This window comes from Phaethon aethereus, assembly GCF_964289735.1.
Source record: "Phaethon aethereus genome assembly, chromosome: 1".
In the NCBI taxonomy this organism is placed as follows: Eukaryota; Metazoa; Chordata; class Aves; order Phaethontiformes; family Phaethontidae; genus Phaethon; species Phaethon aethereus.
The window spans coordinates 26,256,520-26,279,943 of record NC_138575.1 but is presented as its reverse complement, the minus strand read 5'-3'; the positions used below and the strand labels follow the sequence as shown (position 1 = coordinate 26,279,943).

General features: G+C 41.7%; 1 protein-coding gene across 1 annotated transcript in view; it reads left to right on the top strand.

The window, feature by feature from the left end:
- PTPRZ1 (protein tyrosine phosphatase receptor type Z1) overlaps positions 1-23,424 on the top strand; it is a gene marked incomplete at its 3' end in the record, with an annotated part of 143,023 nt that overhangs the window by 42,727 nt on the left and 76,872 nt on the right. The window contains exon 2 of the mRNA XM_082011084.1: positions 704-769. Within this exon, the coding sequence (XP_081867210.1) occupies positions 704-769 (66 nt within the window). The remainder of the gene's footprint in view (positions 1-703; positions 770-23,424) is intronic.

Below are 23,424 nucleotides of genomic sequence, written 5' to 3'. Positions count from 1 at the left end.
ATTGGTTCTTTCTAAAGGACATCACAGAAGATGGTTTCTTGAAGGGGGGGTTGTATTAATTTTAAAAGAGAAAGCATGATTGTGATGAAAAAATGGAAAGGAGGGAGGGAGGGAGGGAGGAAAGAAGGAAGGAAGGAAGGAAGGAAGGAAGGAAGGAAGGAAGGAAGGAAGGAAGGAAGGAAGGAAGGAAGGAAGGAAGGAAGGAAGGAAGGAAGGAAGGAAGGAAGGAAGGAAGGAAGGAAGGAAGGAAGGAAGGAAGGAAGGAAGGAAGGAAGGAAGGAAGGAAATAAAATAGATTAAAAATAAAAAACTGGGTGGAACACTAAGAAAATAGACATCATGTGAACATAATGAAAGAAGACTGGGTGGAATGAAGTCTGGGGAGAATAAACCATTAGTCCTACCAGTATACATATGTCAAGTCTTAAGGTAAGAGTTAAAAATTTAATAACAAATTACATTCAGATAAACTGAAAAGTTCTTCTGTTTGTTTTGTTTGTGTCCTTTATATGCTATGATGGTGATGGTATTTATATTCTGTTTAATCAGTATTTACCATTCAAGGTCCAAGATGAGGACAAAGTAAATAATTCATCAGTAATTAAAACAGTGATTATCTTGTCAGAGGGGTGTGTGTCATCTACACTTCATACTCCTGTTAGGCTTCTGTTTTTTATATTGTAAATTCCTTGCTATTTTGCAGATTTGGTGTACGGATACTATAGACAACAGCGGAAATTGATTGAAGAGATTGATTGGTCATATACAGGTAAGCAAAACTGTCTATTGAAGAACTTCTTTCATGTTGATATTTTGACATTCATTGTTACAACTTCAAGACCCTGTTAAGTCTGTATACCACTTACTATATGCCTAAACAATTGTTAAAGTAAAAATGTAGGAAATGGGTTCTGAAAAAAATACAGGAGAGACTATTTTCATTCCTTACATCTGTTACTTTTGGAAAGAGAAAGTCCTCGCCCTTGAAACCTTAACCATGAAACATGACTTACTTGATGAAGGCTGGGGTAATAAATTGTTAGGTGTGCTTTTATCATCTGAATATTACTGTTCTGGCAAGTTTGAAAAGCAGACAGAAAGGCTGAAAGAAGGCACAGCTCATTATGTGGGTAAGAACATATCCATATACTGCATATGAACTTCTGCACTTTGCTTCGGATCACCTGAGTGTTCTTTCCAGGTCCCACCCCGATTCTCCTGAAAAAGCAGCCACTTTACATAAGCAAGAAAGATATACCCTTAAATTCTGCACGACCTTTGCCTCATCACAGGAGGACTATGGGAAATTCACAATTTTCCTTCTAGATTCTTCTGCAAAAGTCAAGCCCCTTTCAGCAATATTGAAAAGGTAGTTTTGTCCTAAATGACTGATAGTTATATTTTACCCAGAATGTAACAAGTGACTTCCTGAGAATGTGCATAGACTTACATTTTTTAATGATTTAAGTTCATTTCAAAACCACCGATTTATGAAAAGGAATAAGGACTGTGAAATTTCAGTGTTTCATATATTTGGTTTAAAATATGTTCCTGTAGTTAAAGAAAGTTACACCATTTTTTTTCTTTCTCTCACTCTCTCATTTTTGAGACAGTTTTTATCTTCCAGGGTAAAACATATCTAACAAGTTTTGAGCCTAGAGAGAATTGAAACAAGCTAGTCATAAACCCTTCAAAATGAGATTTATAATGAAAACTCCCACTTACACACATTGTACTGCAAAATCCAAGCACAAGATCAATCAGTACAATATTTCATGTTCAAAATCCATCCATTTTTTAATATTGCAGTTAGGGGAATACAAGGATAAGCCTCCAGGATTACAGGTGACCAGAGGGCAATTTCAGAGTTTACTTTAGAGAATGGTGAATGGGTTTTGCATAGGATATCAAGAGGACAGAGCTCTTCCCCAGCCTGCACAAAGCACCCACCTGCTGTGCAGCTGCTGCCGCAGCCACAGGTCACGTTTGCTGGATATTTTGGACGGCAAAGCGACACAGACTCTGCAAGCCCAAGGATCCAGACCTGTTCTCTCCCTTAACATGTGAGGGACCTTCGTGTAGCCATCCCAATTCACATGCCTTGCCCTAGTGACTCTACTGTTGGCAAAGCCTTTTTCCCCATCCAGACCTATATGGTCAGGTGCCTTGTGGTGTATGGGGTGGCTGAACTTGAGAGGAGCACCTCTCAGCACTGTGAGCCCTGCCCTGCAGCCTCCTGCCCCTGCAGCCTCCTGCCCCTGCAGCATCCTACACCTGCAGCATCCTACACCTGCAGCATCCTGCCCCTGCAGCCTCCTATCCCTGCAGCCTCCTGCCCCTGCAGCCTCCTGCCCCTGCAGCCTCCTGCCCCTGCAGCATCCTACACCTGCAGCATCCTACACCTGCAGCATCCTGCCCCTGCAGCCTCCTATCCCTGCAGCCTCCTGCCCCTGCAGCCTCCTGCCCCTGCAGCCTCCTGCCCCTGCAGCATCCTGTCCCTGCAGCATCCTGTCGCTGCAGCATCCTATCCCTGCAGCATCCTGTCCCTGCAGCCTCCTATCCCTGCAGCCTCCTGCCCCTGCAGCCTCCTATCCCTGCAGCCTCCTGCCCCTGCAACCTCCTATCCCTGCAGCCTCCTATCCCTGCAGCATCCTGTCCCTGCAGCATCCTGCCCCTGCAGCATCCTGTCCCTGCAGCATCCTGTCCCTGCAGCCTCCTATCCCTGCAGCATCCTACCCCTGCAGCCTCCTGTCCCTGCAGCATCCTACCCCTGCAGCCTCCTGCCCCTGCAGCCTCTTGTCCCTGCAGCCTCCTGCCCCTGCAGCATCCTGTCCCTGCAGCCTCCTGTCCGTGCAGCATCCTGTCCCTGCAACCTCCTGTCCCTGCAGCCTCCTGTCCTTGCAGCCTCCTGTCCCTGCAGCCTCCTGTCCCTGCAGCATCCTGTCCCTGCAGCATCCTGTCCCTGCAGCATCCTGCCCCTGCAGCATCCTGCCACTGGTCCTGCGACCTCGCCAGGCCTTCTGCCACCCGGGCTCTGTGTGCCCCCAGCACTCATAACACAGCTGGCTCCACACATGGATTTTCAAAGCATTTTTTGGGGGACTGCATGTAAATCAGGTACTTGGTTCTCTAGGACTGGTGACTGTATTGCCAGCTGTGTGGTATGTGGTGCTTTCCTGAAATACTAGGTAATGGATTCATGGCATAAAGGGAATACTGGAATTCAGCTTTCATTTAAAAAAAAGACAGTCTTCCTGAAGAAAAATTACAAATTTTAACATTTTGTGTGGGAGGCACAGAACTCTGAGGCATATTGATTTTGATCTCATTAATTTATAATAATTTGTTTATTTTAATCTCATTAATTTATACCTGGGGCAAGTGATATCAGGTACTTTATGTATAACTACTATACCTTGCTCAGAGTTATGGTTTTGAGGCATAGACCAACATGTGTGGCACTTCAGGACATATATTCTAACTTGCTCACTGAAAGATCTGAAAAATTAGACCCTGTGTGCCAATGAAGTGTTATGAGTGGGCATGGGGATCCTGCAACCATAGAGATTAATCCATCATAACTAAGAAAAACCTTAACTGGCTTGGTAAACAAGTCTGAGTTTGAGCAGATGTAATTCTCTCTGTCAAATAATAAATTTCAAATACATTATCTACAGTGGGTCAATACACTCCTTTACTAGGATGGTGCTGTGAGATGAAAGTAAAACGGAACTAGAGAAATAACTTGAATTTTACCTGCTGAAATCATGCAATTTCTGAAGGTGCAGTTTCATAATAAAGCAATTTCACATACTGTAATTTAATGTGAGTCATCATCGGATTTTGACTCTCTGGTACATGTCCAATGAAGTAGTAACAAATGTTACTGGAAACATTTTGTAGTACTTCTAAGGGCTCTGCTTTAAGCCATAGATGAATTCTGCATTTGCAAGCGTGAATTTAGTTTTTTGTGTCCTGACTTGCATAAAGAAATACAGTGTAAAAGAAGTGGAAGGTGCAAGTCCTTGTTACAGATGCACCCAATTTTTTCAGGAATAAGTGGCTCCTGAAGCTAGTTTATTAGTAAAATGACTTTATTTTAACAACCTTTCGTTGTACTTTTCATTAAAACAGTGACAGAAATAAAAGTTTGATGTTATCATAAATATTTTTAAATGATGCCATATACTAAAAGTGAATCCAACCATTTTTGTTGTAGAAAACACAACTGTACTGAGAAAGTTCATTTCCTTAAATCAGTTACATACTAATTGATGACCAAAGGTCATTTAGACATTACTTATCTGTGCCACTAAGCTTAGACAATCATGTATTATTTCGAACCATAAAGCAAGCAATATGAGCTTCAATTATTTCTCTATCATAGAGATGAAAGATTAATTTTTATTGATGCTTTGTTTATCTGCATTGTTTTTGAAAGAAGGAATGATATAATGCTGTTTTCTGTTTTGGTTTGGGTTTTTTTAACATGGCTGTTTGACAGTAGTCCATGAAAACTCCAAGTCTGAATGTTGACATGTAGGATTATGAAATGATACCACAGAGGGCTTTTTTTCCCCAGTGAAATTGCTTTCTGTTGGGTTTTTACTCTCGGGATTTGTGTTCTTGTTCACAACAAGTTATGTGGTTTAAGGGAAAAAAACATCTCAATTCTGTTAAAAGCAAGAAATTCTAAACAGCCTTCCAGGAATTACAAAAGCTGAGAGTTTTTTAATTTTTTTTAAATTTAATTTACTATGTAAATTAATAGCACAGCCAGTTCAGTGTTCTGTGTCTCATCATTCAGCAGTATTAAGTTCAGTTTATGCTGCCATTCATTATGTGATACGCTGATACAGAATTGCCTTATAAATACTGGCAACTCTGATCTTGAGGAAAGGGTGATTTTAGTATAAACTGTTGGGTCTCTGGGTATTCAAAGAACAATTTTGTTGTTTTCAATCAGAATGTGAATCGTATTTCCTTTTCCTCTGGGGGGAAGCATCATGAATCACAGAATAATTTAGGTTTGAAGGGGCGCTTGGAGATCGTGTGGTCCAACCTCCTGCTCAAAGTGGAACGACCTTCAAAGCTGAAGCAGGTTGCCCAGACCGTGGTGAGCAGAGTATTGAAAATCTCCAAGGAGGGAGGTGCTGCGGCCTGGGTAGCACTGTCATCTTGAAGAATTTTTTTTCATTTATCCAACTGCAATATCTCTTATTGCAACTTGCGACCATTGCCTCTTGCCCTTTCCCTCTGCACTGCTCTGTAGATTGCCTTTACATAGCAGTAGGCTTCAGCTAGGTTCCCCCTCTCATCTCCAGCCTCGGCCAACTCAGGTGCAGAGGCTGAGGCACCTTGTTCATGAAGTGCTCCAACCCCCTGATCATCTCAGTGGCCCTTAATTGTTTTTAAACAAAAAAAAGTTTATTAATATTCGTCTCGTACTGGGTTGAGGAGGAAGTCGAAACGGGACTCCTCATTCTCGATGTCACCTCACTCGTGTGCAGCACAGGGAAATAGTCACATCCCTTGTCCTGCTGGCTGCACTCTTGCTAATGTAGCCCTGCAGTTTGTTGGTCTTCCTGGCTGCAAGGACATACTGCTGACTCACACACAGCTCGTTGTCCATCAGGATAATTAATTATGAACTTTTCAGACAATTTGTAATATCTGGTGTATCTCAGTAGTAAAACATGGCAGTAGTTGGTGATGCTTTTCTGTCTCTTGCACCAATACTTTCCACAGTAACAATGGCTAAACGTAATGGATTGTTAGTTTTTGCTCCCATGTTGAACATTGAACTAATCTTGTTAAGCTTAAAATTGTTATCAATCTGTGTCTGATTCAACACGCCCTGGAGATATCCCCCAGTTTATCATTCCCCATTACTATCGCTACACAGCTGTCATTTGAAAGGCTGTTTTTGCCACCTCAAGTCCTGGAAATTTGCATGGATGGCTTCAAATGTTGATGCCTGTAGTTTGGCTCAGAAATGAAAACGGCCTTATTTTCAGTCGTAGTGAGAAAATGTAACCCTCTCTCTTGCCCAAACAAGATCTGATGCTTTAATTTCCAATGTTGTTCTATCATCTTTCAGTACTGAAGAGGTTCTACTGCAAAGTCACTGCTCATGAAGTTTACGGGAAAGTGGGTCGTTGCTTATATCCATAATAATTTTCAGGTGTATTTTGCTCTTCACTCAGTCTAAAAAGTGAGCAAGGATCTACACTACCTCAGCAGTGGCTCAAGAGAATGATTTTAACATTGGTAGCTAATTCTACTTACTCTGTAAAATGTCCGCTGCTTCTGTTACCCAGCAATTTGATCCGGGTAAACCGGAAAGTTTCAGGGTCTCCCCTCACCCTCGCCCTGTGCCCCTGGTCAGCCGCCACCTGCGGGGAGGATGGACAAGGCCAGGCATACAGCGTCGCTTTCTGCAGCTGCAGTGGAGAAGAGCTGGAGGGTAGAGGTGCGGGGTCTGGGTCCTACCCATTGCAGGCCAAGGTTGGGGGTGATAGAGGAGCCATTTCGTGAGCCAGATCCTGACAATCGGGCTGTGTGGGTGAGCGGGAGGCACCAGCAGGAGCCTGCTGGGGGTGGGATCTGCTGCCTGCTGAACCGACTGACTTAACGGACAGTCCTGCCAGACCAAACTGAAGCGTCTCCAAGAGAGCCCTGGCCAAAAGCTGATGAAACCTTCACTGGCTGGATAGAACCATGCTCAGGGGAGATGACACATACCAAATTAAGTTCAGGTTTTTTCACGCTGGCTAACTACCATGGCAGTATCAGTATAACTCTGTGAGAAGATCTGGTCTTTTTATCACCTCCTATGAAATAAATCACTTTGTGTTTTATATTCACCGAGTATAATCATGACTGATGTGCTGTATCAACTGTGAGTAATAAAGAAAAGCCTGTACTCTTGGGCCCTGTGGGTTCCTTCTGTAAAGGATGCAGCATAAGAAATCAAAATGCAGTCTTTTATTAACTCATATAAAAATAGTTTTGCAGAGGTTGTTTTCTTTTTTAGTAGACCTTATGCTTCAGAGGCTGTCATACCTTTTTTTGCATGATAGCTCATTACACGTATTTACATCCCCCAGATCACACAGTCACTCATGGTTCCAGTGTTTTGTCACTAAATTCACAGGCTCATTAATTAAAAGGCCTGTTACATTATTATGGTTTTGGGAAGGCTGATGATTCAGAAACAGAAATTACAGTGTTACGCATCTGTTCACATCAAAGAGACAAGGGGTGTCCTCACGTGGGAAGCCACATGCTGGCATTGCTGGCCATAGAGAAATCCCATTTAAGATATCTCAGTGTACTGAATCAACAACATAGACCATGTTATTCAACACAAATAAGGTTGCTATTGAGTATATTTATGATTTTTTAATTCATATGAAATGATACAGTTCGAAAGAGTCTGTTTCATACATCCTTTCTTTTCAATCAGGAGAGCTGATCTTTGAGCAGCAGAAGGCTACTAGCAGCAAAGTGAAATTTATTCAGCTTTGATCCCATCAATATTTGCAGGATAAAGTCAGTGGAAAACTGTTTCAAGTGTTTTTTTGGGGAGGAGGTAAGAAAATTGGACCTCGTATTCATAGACTTTTCATAGTTGGATGTAGGTATGAAGAACCATATGTTGGTATTCATATTTGGCTCATCACTGGTAAAATTGTAGCATTTTTCTGTCAATAAAGATTTAAGTGATCCTTTTGCCAGACTTTCCTGAGAAGGAACTCTGATGAGGCCTGTTCCTTCCCCCATTTCACTCCCTTAATGCTATAAACAAAGGGAACAGCTGGGTCATTTTCAGAAACTGCACAGCATCTCATTCTGAGCATCAGCTAGATTATTCAAACGCAGGAGGGCTGGTTTCTGAAGTATAGAAATCAAAGCGTGAGGTATTTGCATAGTGTGGCAATGCTGTTTTGATAAGGTCTGGCCAGGGGTCAGAAAGATGTAGAGACTACCCATTAACTAAATGCATTTGGAAATTAAAAGCTTTTTTAGGAGTGTTGTCTTTGGGAATACAGCAAAGTAAAATGAAAAAAGCAGATTGTGGATATCTCACAGTAGACTACAGCCTCTGATTAAGTCTCTTTACCCTTCAAAACGATCATAAAAGTATTCTCATGTATATACTACTGAATGATTACTCATTTACAAGTGCATTCAATCTGTGCTGCAGTGGGAAGGATATGTTCTCGAGGACTACCTGCTCGCAAAATCCACAGGTGATTACTTTGAGATCATCATCACGTCCATATCAAGATGATTTATGGATTTGGGAAGTTTAAAGCCCAGCAAATAATTCTCCCATTGCTTATGTTTACAGAAGGCCTTGCTTTACTTGCCTGCTACAGCCTATTTGTTCAGGACTTTACTCAAAGGCTATCCTGCTGTATTTATAACAATTTTTGGTTTTTTTCCTAATGTATTCAAATCCCATTCATTTCAGTACGCACAGTTTGCTAATGTACTGGAATAAGGGCAATAACTCTGTGCAACGTACTCACAAATTTGACGCCATTCACAACCTTGCTGTAACTCATTAATTCAACAGAAAACAAACCCTTCTAGATAGGTTTTCCACAGGTCAATAAGGGTTAAAGCAGTCCTCCAAAAGGTGTGGTTAGACAAGTCTACGTGACTAGGCACACAGAGAGAAGGAAGATGAAGAGTAAGAGGAAGGACCCTCAACAAGGAGCGGGCAGGAGGAGTGTGGCCTCCCTCTTTGACAGCAGGAAGCTCTCATGTAGGCTCAGATGCCACCGAAGCCACAACCACCACAGGCTCAGTGAGGGATGTGTGCTTGGTGCTTTGAAAATGTGCCTGACTTAGTTAAGCAGAGCAAAGGAGGGGCAGTACAGACTATTTTAATTTCTAAGTTTTGAATGCTAAGTTACTGCAAATTACTGTAAATGCACTTAAACCATGTTTTCGTGCTCTACTTTGGAATTTAATTTTCAAATGTTATAATGTGACTTTTCGCCCCACAAAATTATTACTTTTCCAAAACTTTTAACATTGAGAAACCAGGGAAACCCTTCAGCAGTTTTATTTTAGAGGAATCAGCATTTGCTGAAAAAAAACCCTAAACCGCTGAAAGATCCTGACCTTTCTAAAATTAACTTGTAAAAATGGCGCTTCCAGTTCCATAAGTCTGTCCCTGGCATGGGTAAAGAATGTCACCTTCTCACTTCAGAGGCAAACATAAGCTTCTACTTACCTTCAGCTGTGTATTAGAGCCAGCCCAGTTTGTGGCTTGGTGGCTGGACCCCGCGCTCTCTTGTGAAGCATTAGCATGGTTGTTGCATTTCTTTCCACCTGCTTGCTCTTGCGTAGGCCAGGAGGTTGTGCAGGTGTTGGCAATAGCTAGTGCGGTCTGCAGGCTTGGTCTAAGTGGTAGTGATTCAAGAGGGTAAATTAGCAAGGGGCAGCAATCATTTTCACTTCTACACAGAACACTCTCTGTCAAGAGTTTCTGAGGGATGATCCGTGGTGTTTATTTTTATAGAGTTGGCTTGTATGCAGTATCGTGACTGGCACATTAGCACAGTTCTAAGAAACCTGAATCATTCAAGAGAGTTATGCAGCTTATTATTTATAATGGGGACATCCATTATAGGAAGTTTTTGCAAAGAAGTCCGTTCCTTGTTTCTCTACCAGAGTAGCAAGCTTTCCACACCACCCTGAAGAAATACTGGGCATGTCGAAAAGCTGCTTACATCCCAATGAAAGTCTATGGTTCCAAATTAAGGCTCTGTGCCCCCGTACTTGTCCTTGATTTTCACAGCCCTTCTTCCCTTTGCCTTTTTCTACAATTGTGGTGCATATGAAACCACTCTTCCATATCCGAAGTCATCCCTTCTTGTCGAGAAAGTCCTGCTGAAAGCTGTCTATAAAGTCTGTAACTGTCAAATTTCCAACAGTCCATGGGAAAGTGGCTGTGGCACAGCGCATCCACTAGATTTATCAGCTGAACTGTTCCCTCCATTATTTGGTTGCCAGAATCACAGAAGTTCAGTTATGAGCATCTCTTTCAGCTGTGAAATGTGCACAAAGTCCTTTTTGTGAAAAGCCAGGTCAGGGCATCTAACTGCATACATATTTAGCTAGTTCTTTCTACGCTTCAACAGTCGTGCTTGCAACAAACTCCATATCCATGCTGTGGCGGCCTCTTTCTGCTCTCTTCCAAGAGGTTTCTTTGTGAGGAATTCAACTATGGCTTGATCTGATATTGCCTGGCATTGCTCCTATTTTAGGAGCCACAGAAATGATTTGCTGTCTTCTTCCATCCTTTATCATAGAAGCTGCATTTAAGAGCTAAGCTGTTTTCCCCCTGGATGTGGTGTTTCTCTGTCAGTGCCTTCTCTGTGAGTGAGCTTCATCTGATGAAAACCGTGTTAACCAGAGACATTTTTAAAAGGCAGTTAAGAAAATGAAGTTACTAAAAATAGAAAAGCAAAGAGAGGGACAATGTATTGAATGCTGTAAAAGAGAAAGAAGAATCATTTACATGTAAGGAGTTGGAAATTTCACAGAATCACAAAATCACTGAGGTTGGAAAGGACCTTCAAGATCATCAAGTCCAACCATTAATCCAGCACCACTGTGTCCCCTAAACCATGTCCTGAAGTGCCACATCCACACGTTTTTTGAACACTTCCAGAGATGGCGACTCCACCACCTCCCTGGGCAGCCTGTGCCAATGCCTGACCACTCTCTCGGTGAAGAAATTTTTCCTAATATCCAATCTAAACCTCTCCTGGTGCAACTTGAGGCCAATTCCTCTTGTCCTATCACTAGTTACTTGGCAGAAGAGACCAACGCTCTCGTCGCCACAACCCCCTTTCAGGTAGTTGTAGAGAGCGATTGGGGTCTCCCCTCAGCCTCCTCTTCTCCAGACTGAACAACCCCAGTTCCCTCAGCTGCTCTTCATAAGACTTGTGCTCCAGCCCCCTCACCAGCTTCGTTGCCCTCCTCTGGACACGCTGCAGCACCTCAACGTCCTTCTTGTAGTGAGGGGCCCAAAACTGAACACAGTATTCAAGGTGCGGCCTCACCAGTGCCGAGTATAGGGGCACGATCACTTCCCTACTCCTGCTGGCCACACTATTTCTGATACAGGCCAGGATGCTGTTGGCCTTCTTGGCCACCTGGGCACACTGCTGGCTCATATTCAGCCAGATGTCAACCAGCACCCCCAGGTCCTTTTCTGCCGGGCAACTCTTCAGCCACTCCTCCCCAAGCCTGTAGCATTGCATGGGGTTGTTGTGACCCAAGTGCAGGACCCTGCACTTGGCCTTATTTAACCTCATACAGTTGATCTCAGCTGATCGATCCAGCCTGTCCAGATCCCTCTGCAGGGCCCTCCTACCCTCGAGAAGATCGACACTCCCACCCAACTTGGTGTCATCTGCAAACTTACTGAGGGAGCACTCAATCCCCTCATCCAAATCATCAATAAAGATATTGAACAAGACCGGCCCCAGAACCAAGCCCTGGGGAACACCGCTTGTGACCGGCCACCAGCCGGATTTAACGCCATTCACCACAACTCTCTGGGCTCGGCCATCCAGCCAGTTCTTTACCCAGTGGAGAGTACACCTGTCTAAGCCACAAGCCACCAGTTTCTCCAGGAGAATGCTGTGGGAGTTTTCAAACTTCTGGTATTTCCCAGGCTGTGTAAGGAGTCAACGTGACACTTCAGGATGTGGTTTAGGGGGCATGGTGGTGTTGGGTTGATGGTTGGACTTGATGATCTTAAAGGTCTTTTCCAACCTTAATGATTCTGTGATTCTGTGAATTCAGGGCTTGGATGCATGGTCATAGACTGACAACATTGGCAAAAGTTAATGGCAAAAACAAGCACACAACAACAAAAATCCCACCTTGTATTACCCTGCCTGAGTAACTGAAAGGGCAAAACTGAAAAAATGCTGTTTCTGGAGTATTTAGGAATACTGGGTCAATGGTTCATAAATTCTTTTCTCCTATTTCAGAACAGAGTGGTTTTACTGCCTGCTTGTGCATGTTCTGACCACTTTGCATATACTCAGTACAGTATGATCAATCTCCTTTTTTTTTTTTTCCCCAGCTATATTTTTCCTGTCAGTTTTCAGGAGAGCAAATACTTATGGCTGGAGTGCTAGTCAGTGACAAATTTCAAGCAAGGAGGTTTTTTTTTTATTATTATTATTCAATCGCATCCTGATGAAAGCTAGCTTACAGCAGGGCTGGGTTATGTGTGAACAGAGCTCTCTAAATAGGAGAGCCTAGTACATTACCTCTTCAATCTGTATGTTACCTGCTTTCAGAGTATCCAGAACAGATCGAAGGCAACCAGCACAAACGGGCAATAGACAATAAGTAACATGTTTTCTTGGGGAGGGGCACATACTTTAAATAATGCAACCATTCATTTTCTTCATCTGTAAGTACCAGCTTCAGTATGTTATCTTAACTAATCTTTACCAACACATTTAACCGCCAAGAAGAGATCTGTACACCTGCCAGTCCTAATGTGACCATACCATGTCTACCTGATCAAAATGAGAATATTCGTTCTCCTCTGCATGAAAGGAACCAACAAACATCTGTTGGAGTGGCTTGATCACATATCTGAAGTACCCTTTGAAATAGTTTGTTTGGTCAAGAGAAGCTGTGGAGCATGTGCTAAAAAGAGCTTTTCTGGATGACTTTTGTGTCTTCTCGCTCCATCCCTTTCTTGCGAGCAGACTTCCTACCCTTTCCATTTGACACCTTTTGTCATATTGGCTTATCTCCTCTCATACGGTGCAGCCACCACTTGTTTCCCTTGTGCGTTATAAAATTCTTCTTTTTCCCCCCATCAAATGACTGTATAGTGTTTTGTTGCCTACTTCTCCCTGACGTTCATTAATGGCTGCACGAAGCAACTGTCAGTTTGCCACTTTATCATCTCCTGTGGTTTGAGGAGTAACTCCCTCTTTCTCCTCCCAAGTAACAATGGAGAAAGAGCTGGCTGAGTGTTTCCTTGACTATCTTGCAGTCTCTCCCAGCTGCCTTTTCCTAAATGTCAGGGACGTGCTCCAGCGTGGTTACCATGGTGCGCTGAGCTGGCACGCTTGTGAGGGTTCGCAAAAGCCGGCGCACCCGCTGCACGTTTATAGCAACATACAATGAGGGAAGGCTCTTACCTGCTGTACCACAGTTAAATAGAACGTAACAAAAGGTGCTTTTTCGCACATCTTCTGTATAAGATTGACCCCATTTTGGTACTATAAAAACCATCAGTCAATTGAGAATACTCTGTTTGTCCCTCCACTTGTGAGAGTGTTGGTCTATCTATAGATGTGTTTCAAGTTATATATACAAACCTGTTGGTGAGCTTGCCAACTCAACAGGTCAGTACATAAATGTAAATGATGGTGAAGAACAGTGACATTTACACCATGCTGTATTCATTAACGACCTTCTATAAAAAGACTTGAAGGTGTTTTCTATTTCCGCAGAATTTGTTCTTCAATCTGAAACATTGTTATTAGCAAAACAGTTTTTCTTTGATATGGTTTCCTGGTGCAAAAGTCATTACAAAAAAAAAGTCCATCCTGCATCCAGCCATTAGAAAACACCCTTTGTCAAACCTCAGGTTTATAGCTAGCAAGCTGTAGATAGGTTTGCAGCTGATATAGCAGAATCCTTTTTAAAATGCCGACAGATCTAAAAACTCACTTTGAAATCCGATGCAACTGAGTCATATTATTGTCTCTAAAATATATCATTCACTTCATAAAGGATTTCAAACATAAACATGAATAAATGCCTTTGTTCCAAATAATAAGCTGGCAGTAAGTTCTGTTCCAGTCACTTGTTCCAGGTTAGTTCAGTCATATTCTCTTCAAAAAATGGTTAGGTAGACTGGAAACATGTTGCATCAGATTCAGTCATCATACAGAGAAGAGCTCTGAACTACAGTGTACTTTGGTTTGTCTCCTTGATAAATGTTTCATAGAACAAAATATTCTTCTCCCAGTTGCTCACCTTCAGCCCCTGTGAATGAAGTCAGTAGGATTTTCCAGTGTGATTAAGTTCCTTTCGTTGAACTGTTTAGGCTTTTTTTATTGGGACCAGATATGGACTCCCCAACTCCAACACCCTGCTGTTACAGGCAATCATGCCATCTAACTCTTGCATAAAATTAAACAAAGTCTGTTTTAAAAGTAGTTGTGATATTTTGCTTCATAGTTCCACTGCAAGACTATCTCAGAAACTCACACTTGACTTTAGAGCCTTACCTGGATTTCCAAGCTAGCTGTATTACTGGACCATTGAGGTCCTATGGTTCTTCTGATGGAATTTGTTTATTTGTTTGTTGGAGAGATGTTTCCTGTTGCCAATATTTTCCTGCACTGATATCCCTCTCCTGTTTGTTTTTTAAATTAAACCGAGATAGTCTAGTCTCTTGTCCCCTTCTGATCATTGCACTATCTTTTTCTGCTCACCCATGGTTCAGCTAAAATTCTTTTGTCTTCAACAGGGGTGACCAGCATCTCATGCACTTATCCCAGATGAACTGTCCCCAGGACTTTGTGCAGAGACATTAATACTTTCCTATCTTTACCAAGAGTTGCTTGGTTAGAGCTTCAGAGCACACTTGCCTTTCCATCATCCTGTCTGTTTACAGTCCTCTGAGACTGTCAGACGTGGTCTGATTCTCCTCCTCGTCCCTGTATTTCCTATGGTGAGATTCACATTAGTAACAAAACCACCCACTAGTAGTCTCTAAAATGTATGATTTTACAAATTGCATTATTGAATTTCATGCCATTTTTACTACTTCAGGTCTCAAGGTCAGCTGTTTTTCCCATATGCTATACTGGACCTCCTTGTGATGGCATGTTTTCACACGTCAGGTCATCAGTAGGTGTAATTAGCAGAACTGAGAAACTCCAGTTTCCTGCACACACACAGCCCGTTTACAGCTGCTTACTATTTTTCTCCCTCTCTCGTATTTAGTAAACAAGAGAAAGTACTGATTTGTTAGATACTGTGGTAACAATTTTGGCTATTTACTGATCTATTCAGCACAATTACGCAACTTCGTTAGACAATTTCCAGACTTACTTACTTCCTTTCCTTCTTTCCTTCCTTCCTTCCTTCCTTCCTTCTGTCCATCCGTTTGTCCGTCTCCCAAGGTGTCTGAACTTGGATACCAGCTAAACAGCCAGCTATGTTCTCATTCATATTCTGCAAGCGAACTCAGCCTCGCTTTAACTCCATTGACTTTATAAGCATGAGTCAATATAAGGAAGCTGTCCCATAAAGTGTTCTGTATCCTATGCAAAATATCGCTTATGCTGAAAGTTTATTTCCTGTTCAAGCATATTAAATTGCAATGATTTTTAGTCTTAAAATAAATGCTTGTATGAATATTAAATACCCAGTTAGCAGCTTTATTATGCTATCACCCACAGATAAATCCTGTTTTGATAAATTCCTACGTAAATATCATTTTAATTATTGCTGTGCAAGTACTAAATTTTACAACCGCAGCTAATTACCTATATTCAAATTTCAAACTTTAGACTAACACCCTGGACTAAAGCTGAAATCAGTGAAAAGATAACCCTTAGCTTAAAATTGAACTTCAAATCAGTCCTACTTTATAGTTGCAACCAATTTATATCACATTAACGATGGAGTATGTATGGGGTTTAGCAGTGAGGGAGTGGGTAGCAAAAAACCTCAGAAATTCATTGTGGATATTTATTCTACTTTCAGTGTATAAAAATTATTAAATTACTGGAAAAAATATCATGGCAAAACTAGGAGTGTTTGGCAGTGAGGTGAGGAATCACTCTGTAATACCCAATGGCAATTAGCTGCCCCTGTGCAGACCCCTCATTATTTTACATTATAAGAGAAATTTCAAGCCTGTTAACTTGATTCTACAAAGTTGATCATCAGTGAAAATTAAAGTTGACATTTAATTGTCCTGAAACTTCATATTTAATATCTCACTAAGATGAATGGCTCAGTTTACACTTTTCCAGAGCTATTGTTTCAGTCTATGGTACTACGAGATTCAAATTAATGCATGCAAGTATAGCTTTTTCTGCACAACCAAGAAGGGTGGAGACTTTTAGAAAATTAGTGGTAATGTGAAAATATAAAGTAATTTCATAGAGTCTGTCAAGATAGATCCAACAAAGTTTCTTCCTGGATGTGATATTCTTCACTATTTTCACTAATATCTTGAATGACAGAAGAGAGGGAATTTGCAAATTTACGGAGGACACCATGCTGGAAGTTGCAAGAATTTTGGGTGACATAATCAGAATTCAAAATGAGCTTGATGAATTGGAGAAATGTTCTGAAATCAATCAAATAATAGAATTTGTCAATGCAATGGTAACAATAAGAACAAAACACTCCAATTGGGAAAGAAAATCAAGCATATAGATGCAAAATGGGGACTCTTGTTAGGTGGCTGTATGGCAGTTAGCTATAATTGCATCTGAATTAACAATATGCTTTTGTTGCAAAAAAGGCAATCCTATTTTGAGGTGAATTAACGGGAATGATGTATAAGGCATGGGAGGCAATTATTCTGCTCTACTTGTCACTAGGAAGGTCTCAGCTGTACTTCTGTATTCATCCTTGGGCCGCACACTTGTAGAAAAGACAGTGACAAGTTGAGAGAAGGTCCAGAGAAGAAGCAAGAAGACTGATCATAGTCTAAGAAAGCACAAACTCCTTGGAAAAAACTGAAGGAAATAAGTTAGTATTGACAAAGACAGTTATGATAACAGTCTTAAAATATTTAAAAGTTGTTATAAAGTGATTAGGTGCTCTCCATTCCATGGAAGTGACAAGAATGAATCAGTTTAATTTGCAGAAGAGAAGGTCTAGGTGCAATATTAGGAAAAACTAATTGTGAGAATAACTAAACTCAGGTTGCTTAGGAAGGCTGTGGAATCCCTCTCACTGAAGCTCTTTCACAAAAATAGGTAAGACAAACATTAGTGAGGGATAGTCTAATTATACTTGATCCTGTAATGAGGGAAAGGACCCAGATGACCTTTCAGTGTTACACATCTGTGATGCTTTGGGGCAACTTAAGACCCTGTTTAATCATCTTTCAAACAGCACCTAGTGTATGTGTTGTTGCGTAGACAAAGACAATACTACCAACGATTCCTGAAGTTACACAGATTTTCAGTCCTTTACTACTTTGTTAATCACCAAGCGTTTGTCTTAAGAAAATTATTTTCTATGTTTCTAGTTCATTTCCCCATTTTTGACAGTTTGAGGCTGTGGGAGGAAGGACTGCAGGGAGTGTTCTGGACAAAAATGTGGTTTTTTATAAGAAGACATGGGAAAGTATGTAATTTCTCTCTGCCAAAAAAAAAAAAAAATGGCAGTCTTTTCTCTGAAAGCCCTAATATGTCCTCATTTTCCATCTGGGGCCTGGAAGGATGAGATAGCTTTTGTTTGATCAATTCACTTTCTGTCTAGGGCAAGCATTTCTGGGGCAAGCTCTTACCACTATGCCCTGACGTAAAATATGTGTTGAATTAATTTGATGTTATCTGGGTTATTTAGAGTATTGTAATTATTTTGAACGGAAATACAGTAGGATCCAATGGGGCAGAAACTTCTGTGTGCGGGCAGTAACTTCTTAAGCCATTTTTCTAAAGCCTGTTTCCAGGCCTTCTCTGATTTGCACCGACAATTCAAATTTGACATGGAAGACTTCTCATAACTCTAAGTTCATAACATTTTGTGGGTTTTATCAATCACTTACCCCTCCAAAGCTTTTGGATCCCATTTTGAAACCCAAACGCATTTGCTTTGCATGGACATTAAAAAGTCTTTTGCTTTTCTTTGGGCGGTTGTTGCAGACAATTTGAGATTAAATTGATTTCATTTTCTGTCACTCGGACTGCTGCAAGCCTACAGTCATGCACACTCATTGCTTCTGTCTGAGGGAAAAGCTCTTTATAGTAGAGCACTGAAGGCTGGCAGTGCTTTCTTGCTTGTGATGCTGAGCAGCTCTGACCAGCTGGCCCGTCAGTGGCTGGAACCTGCTGACTTTCCTGTCGGAGCAGCTGGAGGGTGGGATATTCTGCATTTTTACCGCTTTTAGCCCCCTCTGTATTTGTGGGCACAGTGTGGACTAGCAGAGCCTGTCATTTCATCAAGCCTTTAGCAGTCCTGCCACAGCAACGCAGCAGCGCGGCATCACCTGTTCACCCGGCCCATGGCTCCCGGTGGACGCTCTGTACTTGTCCTACCATTCACGTTTTATGGTAGCGTGATAATATGAGAAATCAGCTTTTGCCAGCATGCTGTGTCAGAACACCTCCACAGCTTCCTTCAAGCAGCACAGTGCATCATTGGTGCTCACGCATTTGTCCTTGGTGAATCAGTTTCCTTCATGTCACACTTTTTTGCTTTCTGCCTAGCTGATGAGTTCCTTATAATAATCCTAGAGGTGACTGCACCGTGCTGTATGATGAATCCGTGTCCCTGAGAGGATAATGTTAAATTTCTTTTGTGTGTCACAATGATACTGCATAATGGAGCCAGAATATATGCCTAGAGATAAAATAGTTACAAACAAAACCAAGCCAGCAATAGCTGATCTAGAAAAAACAGTTGTAATCACTTTTTTAAATGTCAGGCTTGCACCTACATATCCTCATCACCCTTTCATATATGTTCTTTAAGACACAAACCACTTTCTGTTTGCTGAGCAGCCCAGAGCAATCACATAATTGTATGTTTTGTGCATGCTTTTATAATAAACTGGCACATTATAGGAGTACATTTAAGTAGATGTTCTTTTAACCTAAGATATAATAATACACATATTTAGGACCTGGTTCTAACTAAGCAGTCCCTTGAGGTGACTGGGAACTGAAGACGCTGCAATTTACAGGCTTATGCACTTGGCTGATTTAAAGACAGAGATGCAGTCAGGAACAAAAAAGTCTCTGTCACTTCGCAAACATCTTTCTTTTTCCCTCTGACATCTTTCTATAACCCATGAAGTGGCTATTCCAGTTGCCAGAAATAATTGGCTTTTTTCTGGACGCAGAGCACAGGAGTGCTGGTGTGTATGAGGAGCAGGGCTGGCTGTCTCTGCGTAAGTGCATCATATCATGTTCATCAGGCTCCAGTATCACTTGTTGGGTTTTATTGTTTTCAAAGGAAGCATCCACTGCTATTAATTAGTTAAAGTGAAATGAAATATATTGTCAAACAATACTTTTCCATTATAATGCCCTTTTGAAATACATTCAGATTTCTTTTTATCCATTTGCATCTCTCCATCTTACACACTCCAAAGTTTACAGCTTACTGTCTCCAAAGGTGCAGGCTCCTACATGAACTGTAACTACTCTAGGTAACCTCCTACAGCTCCTTTCTGCAGTATGCAGTATGGTATCCTGCAGTATGGTGCAATTTTCCTGCAAATTAACGCAGCTCACTGGAATTGAGGTTCCAGATGCAGCTTCCCCACCTCTCAAATTAGAATGTCTCTGAATAAAAGGTGAAAACCAGACCTAGAAGGACAGACCAGACTTCAGGCTGTTCCCTTGCCCTCTTTCCCCTCCACTGAATGCTATAACCACAAGGTGAAAGTCAGGCTTCATGTCGCTTTGAGAGCTGAGGTCTCTTGCTGCCCAGAGGCCACAGCAGCCCAGCCTTTTTGGAAAGGACAGCTATTTCTCTCTTTTACTGGTTAGGCCCTCTCCTAATGTCTTGGCATAACTCCTTCAGGAAGAATAAACCCAGGATTTCAAGTCACTGCTTCCTCACCCAGCACTCTAACCACCAGTGCAGAGGCAGCGGTGTATCATCTGTGGCTGTCATCCCCATTACCATTAAGAGAGAACCAACTGAACTGGACAGACCGGACTGCCCTTTGAAAGGTGCCTGCCTTCAACATAGCCTGTGAAGAGAGAGAGGCACTTAATTTATGAACACTGGATCTCCCTCTGCAAGTCCTTTCACCGTCAGCTGCATGGTGTATTTCACCAATTGCATTAGATGTATTGCATTAAGCCTGTGCACTGCCACAGAGAGATGGCCAAAATCTTCAGTGCATTTTCCCTCTCAGTTTCCTCTTTTTGTTTGAGTGAAACTATAGCGTATGAATGCTCAGGAGAAAAAATTCTTTAAAAATAGGCAATGTGATTGTCCAACCTCAAAGGCTGACAAATGTGCTCCCCCAAACCAAGTAAGCCGATTTTCTTGAAAATGACTGACCAGGTTTCAAGTTGACAGCAAGCATCCTTTAAACTCTGCAGGGCAGCAAACCCGCAGTTTAAAAGCCAAAATCTTAAGCAGAAATGAAGCTTATGAAATGTTGAAATAGCTAAGTATTTCTTGTTATTTATTATTCTTATTATTTATATATCCACTTCGTATTTTTCATCCTCTGCTTCAATGAAGGTTGTTTTTACATTCCAAAGCTTATGTAGGAGGCTGTGCAAGGAATTATTAATAAAATATTAATGCTGTCATCCCACAGGACATATTGTTTATACCATCACAGATACAGATTACATCTCAGATCAATGGAGCAATTTTTAAAAAATATTTTTCTAAAGCAGCAGTTAGAGTATGATTACAGTTGTCCACAGTAGTTATATCATACAGCAAATTAGGAAATATATGTCAGGACCCATTATTCTAATGGGGGTCTTGTAAGATTTTTAAACAATGTAAGTAGATGCCAGACTTCCAACCGATGACCCTCTTTGAAACAATACCCCCAGTAGAGCAGAGAGAACAAAAATGCTGTTGACTTGTGCATGGCTGTCAAGTTAATGCTTCACAGGAACCCACAACACTAATCGCCCTTCCTGAATGCAAGTTCTTCGTTTCTTTAGCTCCCTCATAAGGTATCCCTTTAGCACTCATTAGACCAATGCAGCTGAAAATTGGTAAATTTGTTTTCAATGTCAGCTACCACCATTTCAGTCCTGGCCAGATACAAAGGAGGCAGAACTATATTGTTGATGTCACTTTGTTTCCTTCAATATTTGTAAAGAAACATTTTGTTTTCAAAACCCATTAAATTAGAGTAAGATCTTATATTTTCATGCTCCATCAAATTCCCAGTATGTACAAGAATGAGAACTATAAAAGTGTATAAGGCAGAGGATGGAAATTCTCCGTCCTAAATGGCCATTTAAGTAGCACATCTGGAGAAATGCAACTGCCAAATTTTTAGGAAGCAACAGCATTAACAAGGGAAGCATTGTGTTATGTGTAATGGCAATATTTATTTTATGCAACTAAGAGTTTGTCCTAATACCCAATTAAATTATGTACTAAATTAAAGTCAGGATCATGCTTTACAGTCTTTCAACAGGCTCTACTTATTATGGAACAGGGACTTGCCATCCCTAATCTAAAGGGGGGAGTTTATGCAGATATACAGCTGCAGTCAAGTCAAATGGCATAGGAACACAGGGTGTGCAAGGGCAGGGAGTAAAGCTCACTTAGTACTCTGTGCTTGCAAGCTGAGGATTATTTGAACAGTGATCAAGTATTCTCAGGAAGTGTGTTTTAATTAAATTCTGCTCAGCTAAGAACTCAGACAGGGACAGAATTGTCAACAAAATCCCTCCCTGATGTGAAACTGAATGCTAGTATCATGAGTTCCTCACAGTGCCCATCAGTATTTTGCTTTGGCAGGATGGCAGTGATATTACAGGTTGACAGCGCAGAGGCTTTCAAGAACAGCGCTCTTCAGGCTCCGCTTACTGGCATTGCCAATGTGGTCAAGGAATATAACTTTCCAACCTGTGGAGTAGTATACACAACTCATCCTCAGGTTCTGAGGATCTCATAAATGAGGTGCGGTGCCCAGGATGGCCATGCAGAACACTTGTAATGCCCCAGGAGCTCTAAGCTCTGGTATAGTTTATGCATCTCTGGTGAAGAGGTTTTCTTGCTGACTTGGCTTCACAAGTCGATATTATTTTTACTTTACAAGGTCCAGCATAATTGGAAGAGTATTGCTGTATATCTTCATCAGTGATCTAGATGATGGGGCAGAGTGTACTCTCAGCAAGTTTGCTGATGATACAAAACTGGGAGGAGTGCTGAGAGACCTCAGCAGGCTGGAGAAATGGGCTGACAGGAACCTCATGAAGTTCCACAAGGGAAAAGGCAGTGTCCTGCACCTGGGGAGGACCAACCCCAGGCATCAGTACATGCTGGGGGCCAACCAGCTGGAAAGCAGGTTTGCAGAAAAGGACCTGGGAGTCCTGGTGGACACCAGGTTGAACATGAGCCAGGAATGTGTCCTTGCAGGAAAAAAAGGTTAATGGTAACCTGGGCTGCATTTGGAGGAGTGTTGCCATCAGGTCGAGGGAAGTGATCCTTTCCTTCTACTGAGCCCCGGTGAGGCCACACCTGGAGTACCGTTCTGGGATCCTCAGTACAAGAGATACTGGAGAGAATCCAGTGAAGGCAATGGGCACAAAATGGAACACAGGAGGTTTCCTCTGAACATCAGGGAACACTTTTTACCTGTGAGGGTGACTGAGCACTGGAACAGGTTGCCCAGGGAAGTTGTGGAGTCTCCATCCCTGGAGATACTCAAAAGCTGTCTGTCTAAACATGGTCCTGGGCAACTGACTGTAGATCACCTCATTTGAGCAGGAGGGTTGGACAATGACCTCCAGAGGTCCCTTCCACCCTCAACCATTCTGTGGTTCTGTGATTCTGAGTAAGTCTTATATAAAAGACAGATCATTACTAAACTGGAGAGGAAAGGAAATACACAAACACGGCAAGCTAAGAGATGACAAGGGTGAGTGAATCTTAATATAAGTTTGTATGGCAAGTCTCCACAGAATAAGTTTTGAAGACAAGCAACAGGCAAGGAATTATTTATCAGAACTGCACTGTGACAGTATATTAGCAAAAGTAAAAATGCAATATAAAAAACCCCTAATTTTCAACAGATCTCCTGTGACTCACAGTCACAGACTGGCAGTATTTTCTGTGAAGTCAAAAACATCTTTTCTTTGCAGAAACAATTCCATGGAAACTCCAGTCACTGAATCTTCTAGATTTGATGTTTCCGCACAGGGGGTAGGCTGTACTGGAAACAAGAGATTCTGGGTATTATTCCAAGATAAAGCTGATTCTCATGAAGGGAAAAGTTGTTGCTACCTACAGCAGAGAGAAATTATTTTAAAAAGACTTCACAATTACATGTGCAAGAAGCTGTTTCTGCATTTTCTCAGAAACTTTCATTTACACAGTGCTTTTACCTTGCTTTCCCATGCCTGAGCTCCCACCTTTTTCTAATCTAGTAAGTTACTCCCTATCTTAGAACCGATGCAGAAGAATAGTGTAATTCACCGGTGGGGTTTTTTGATCACCTGT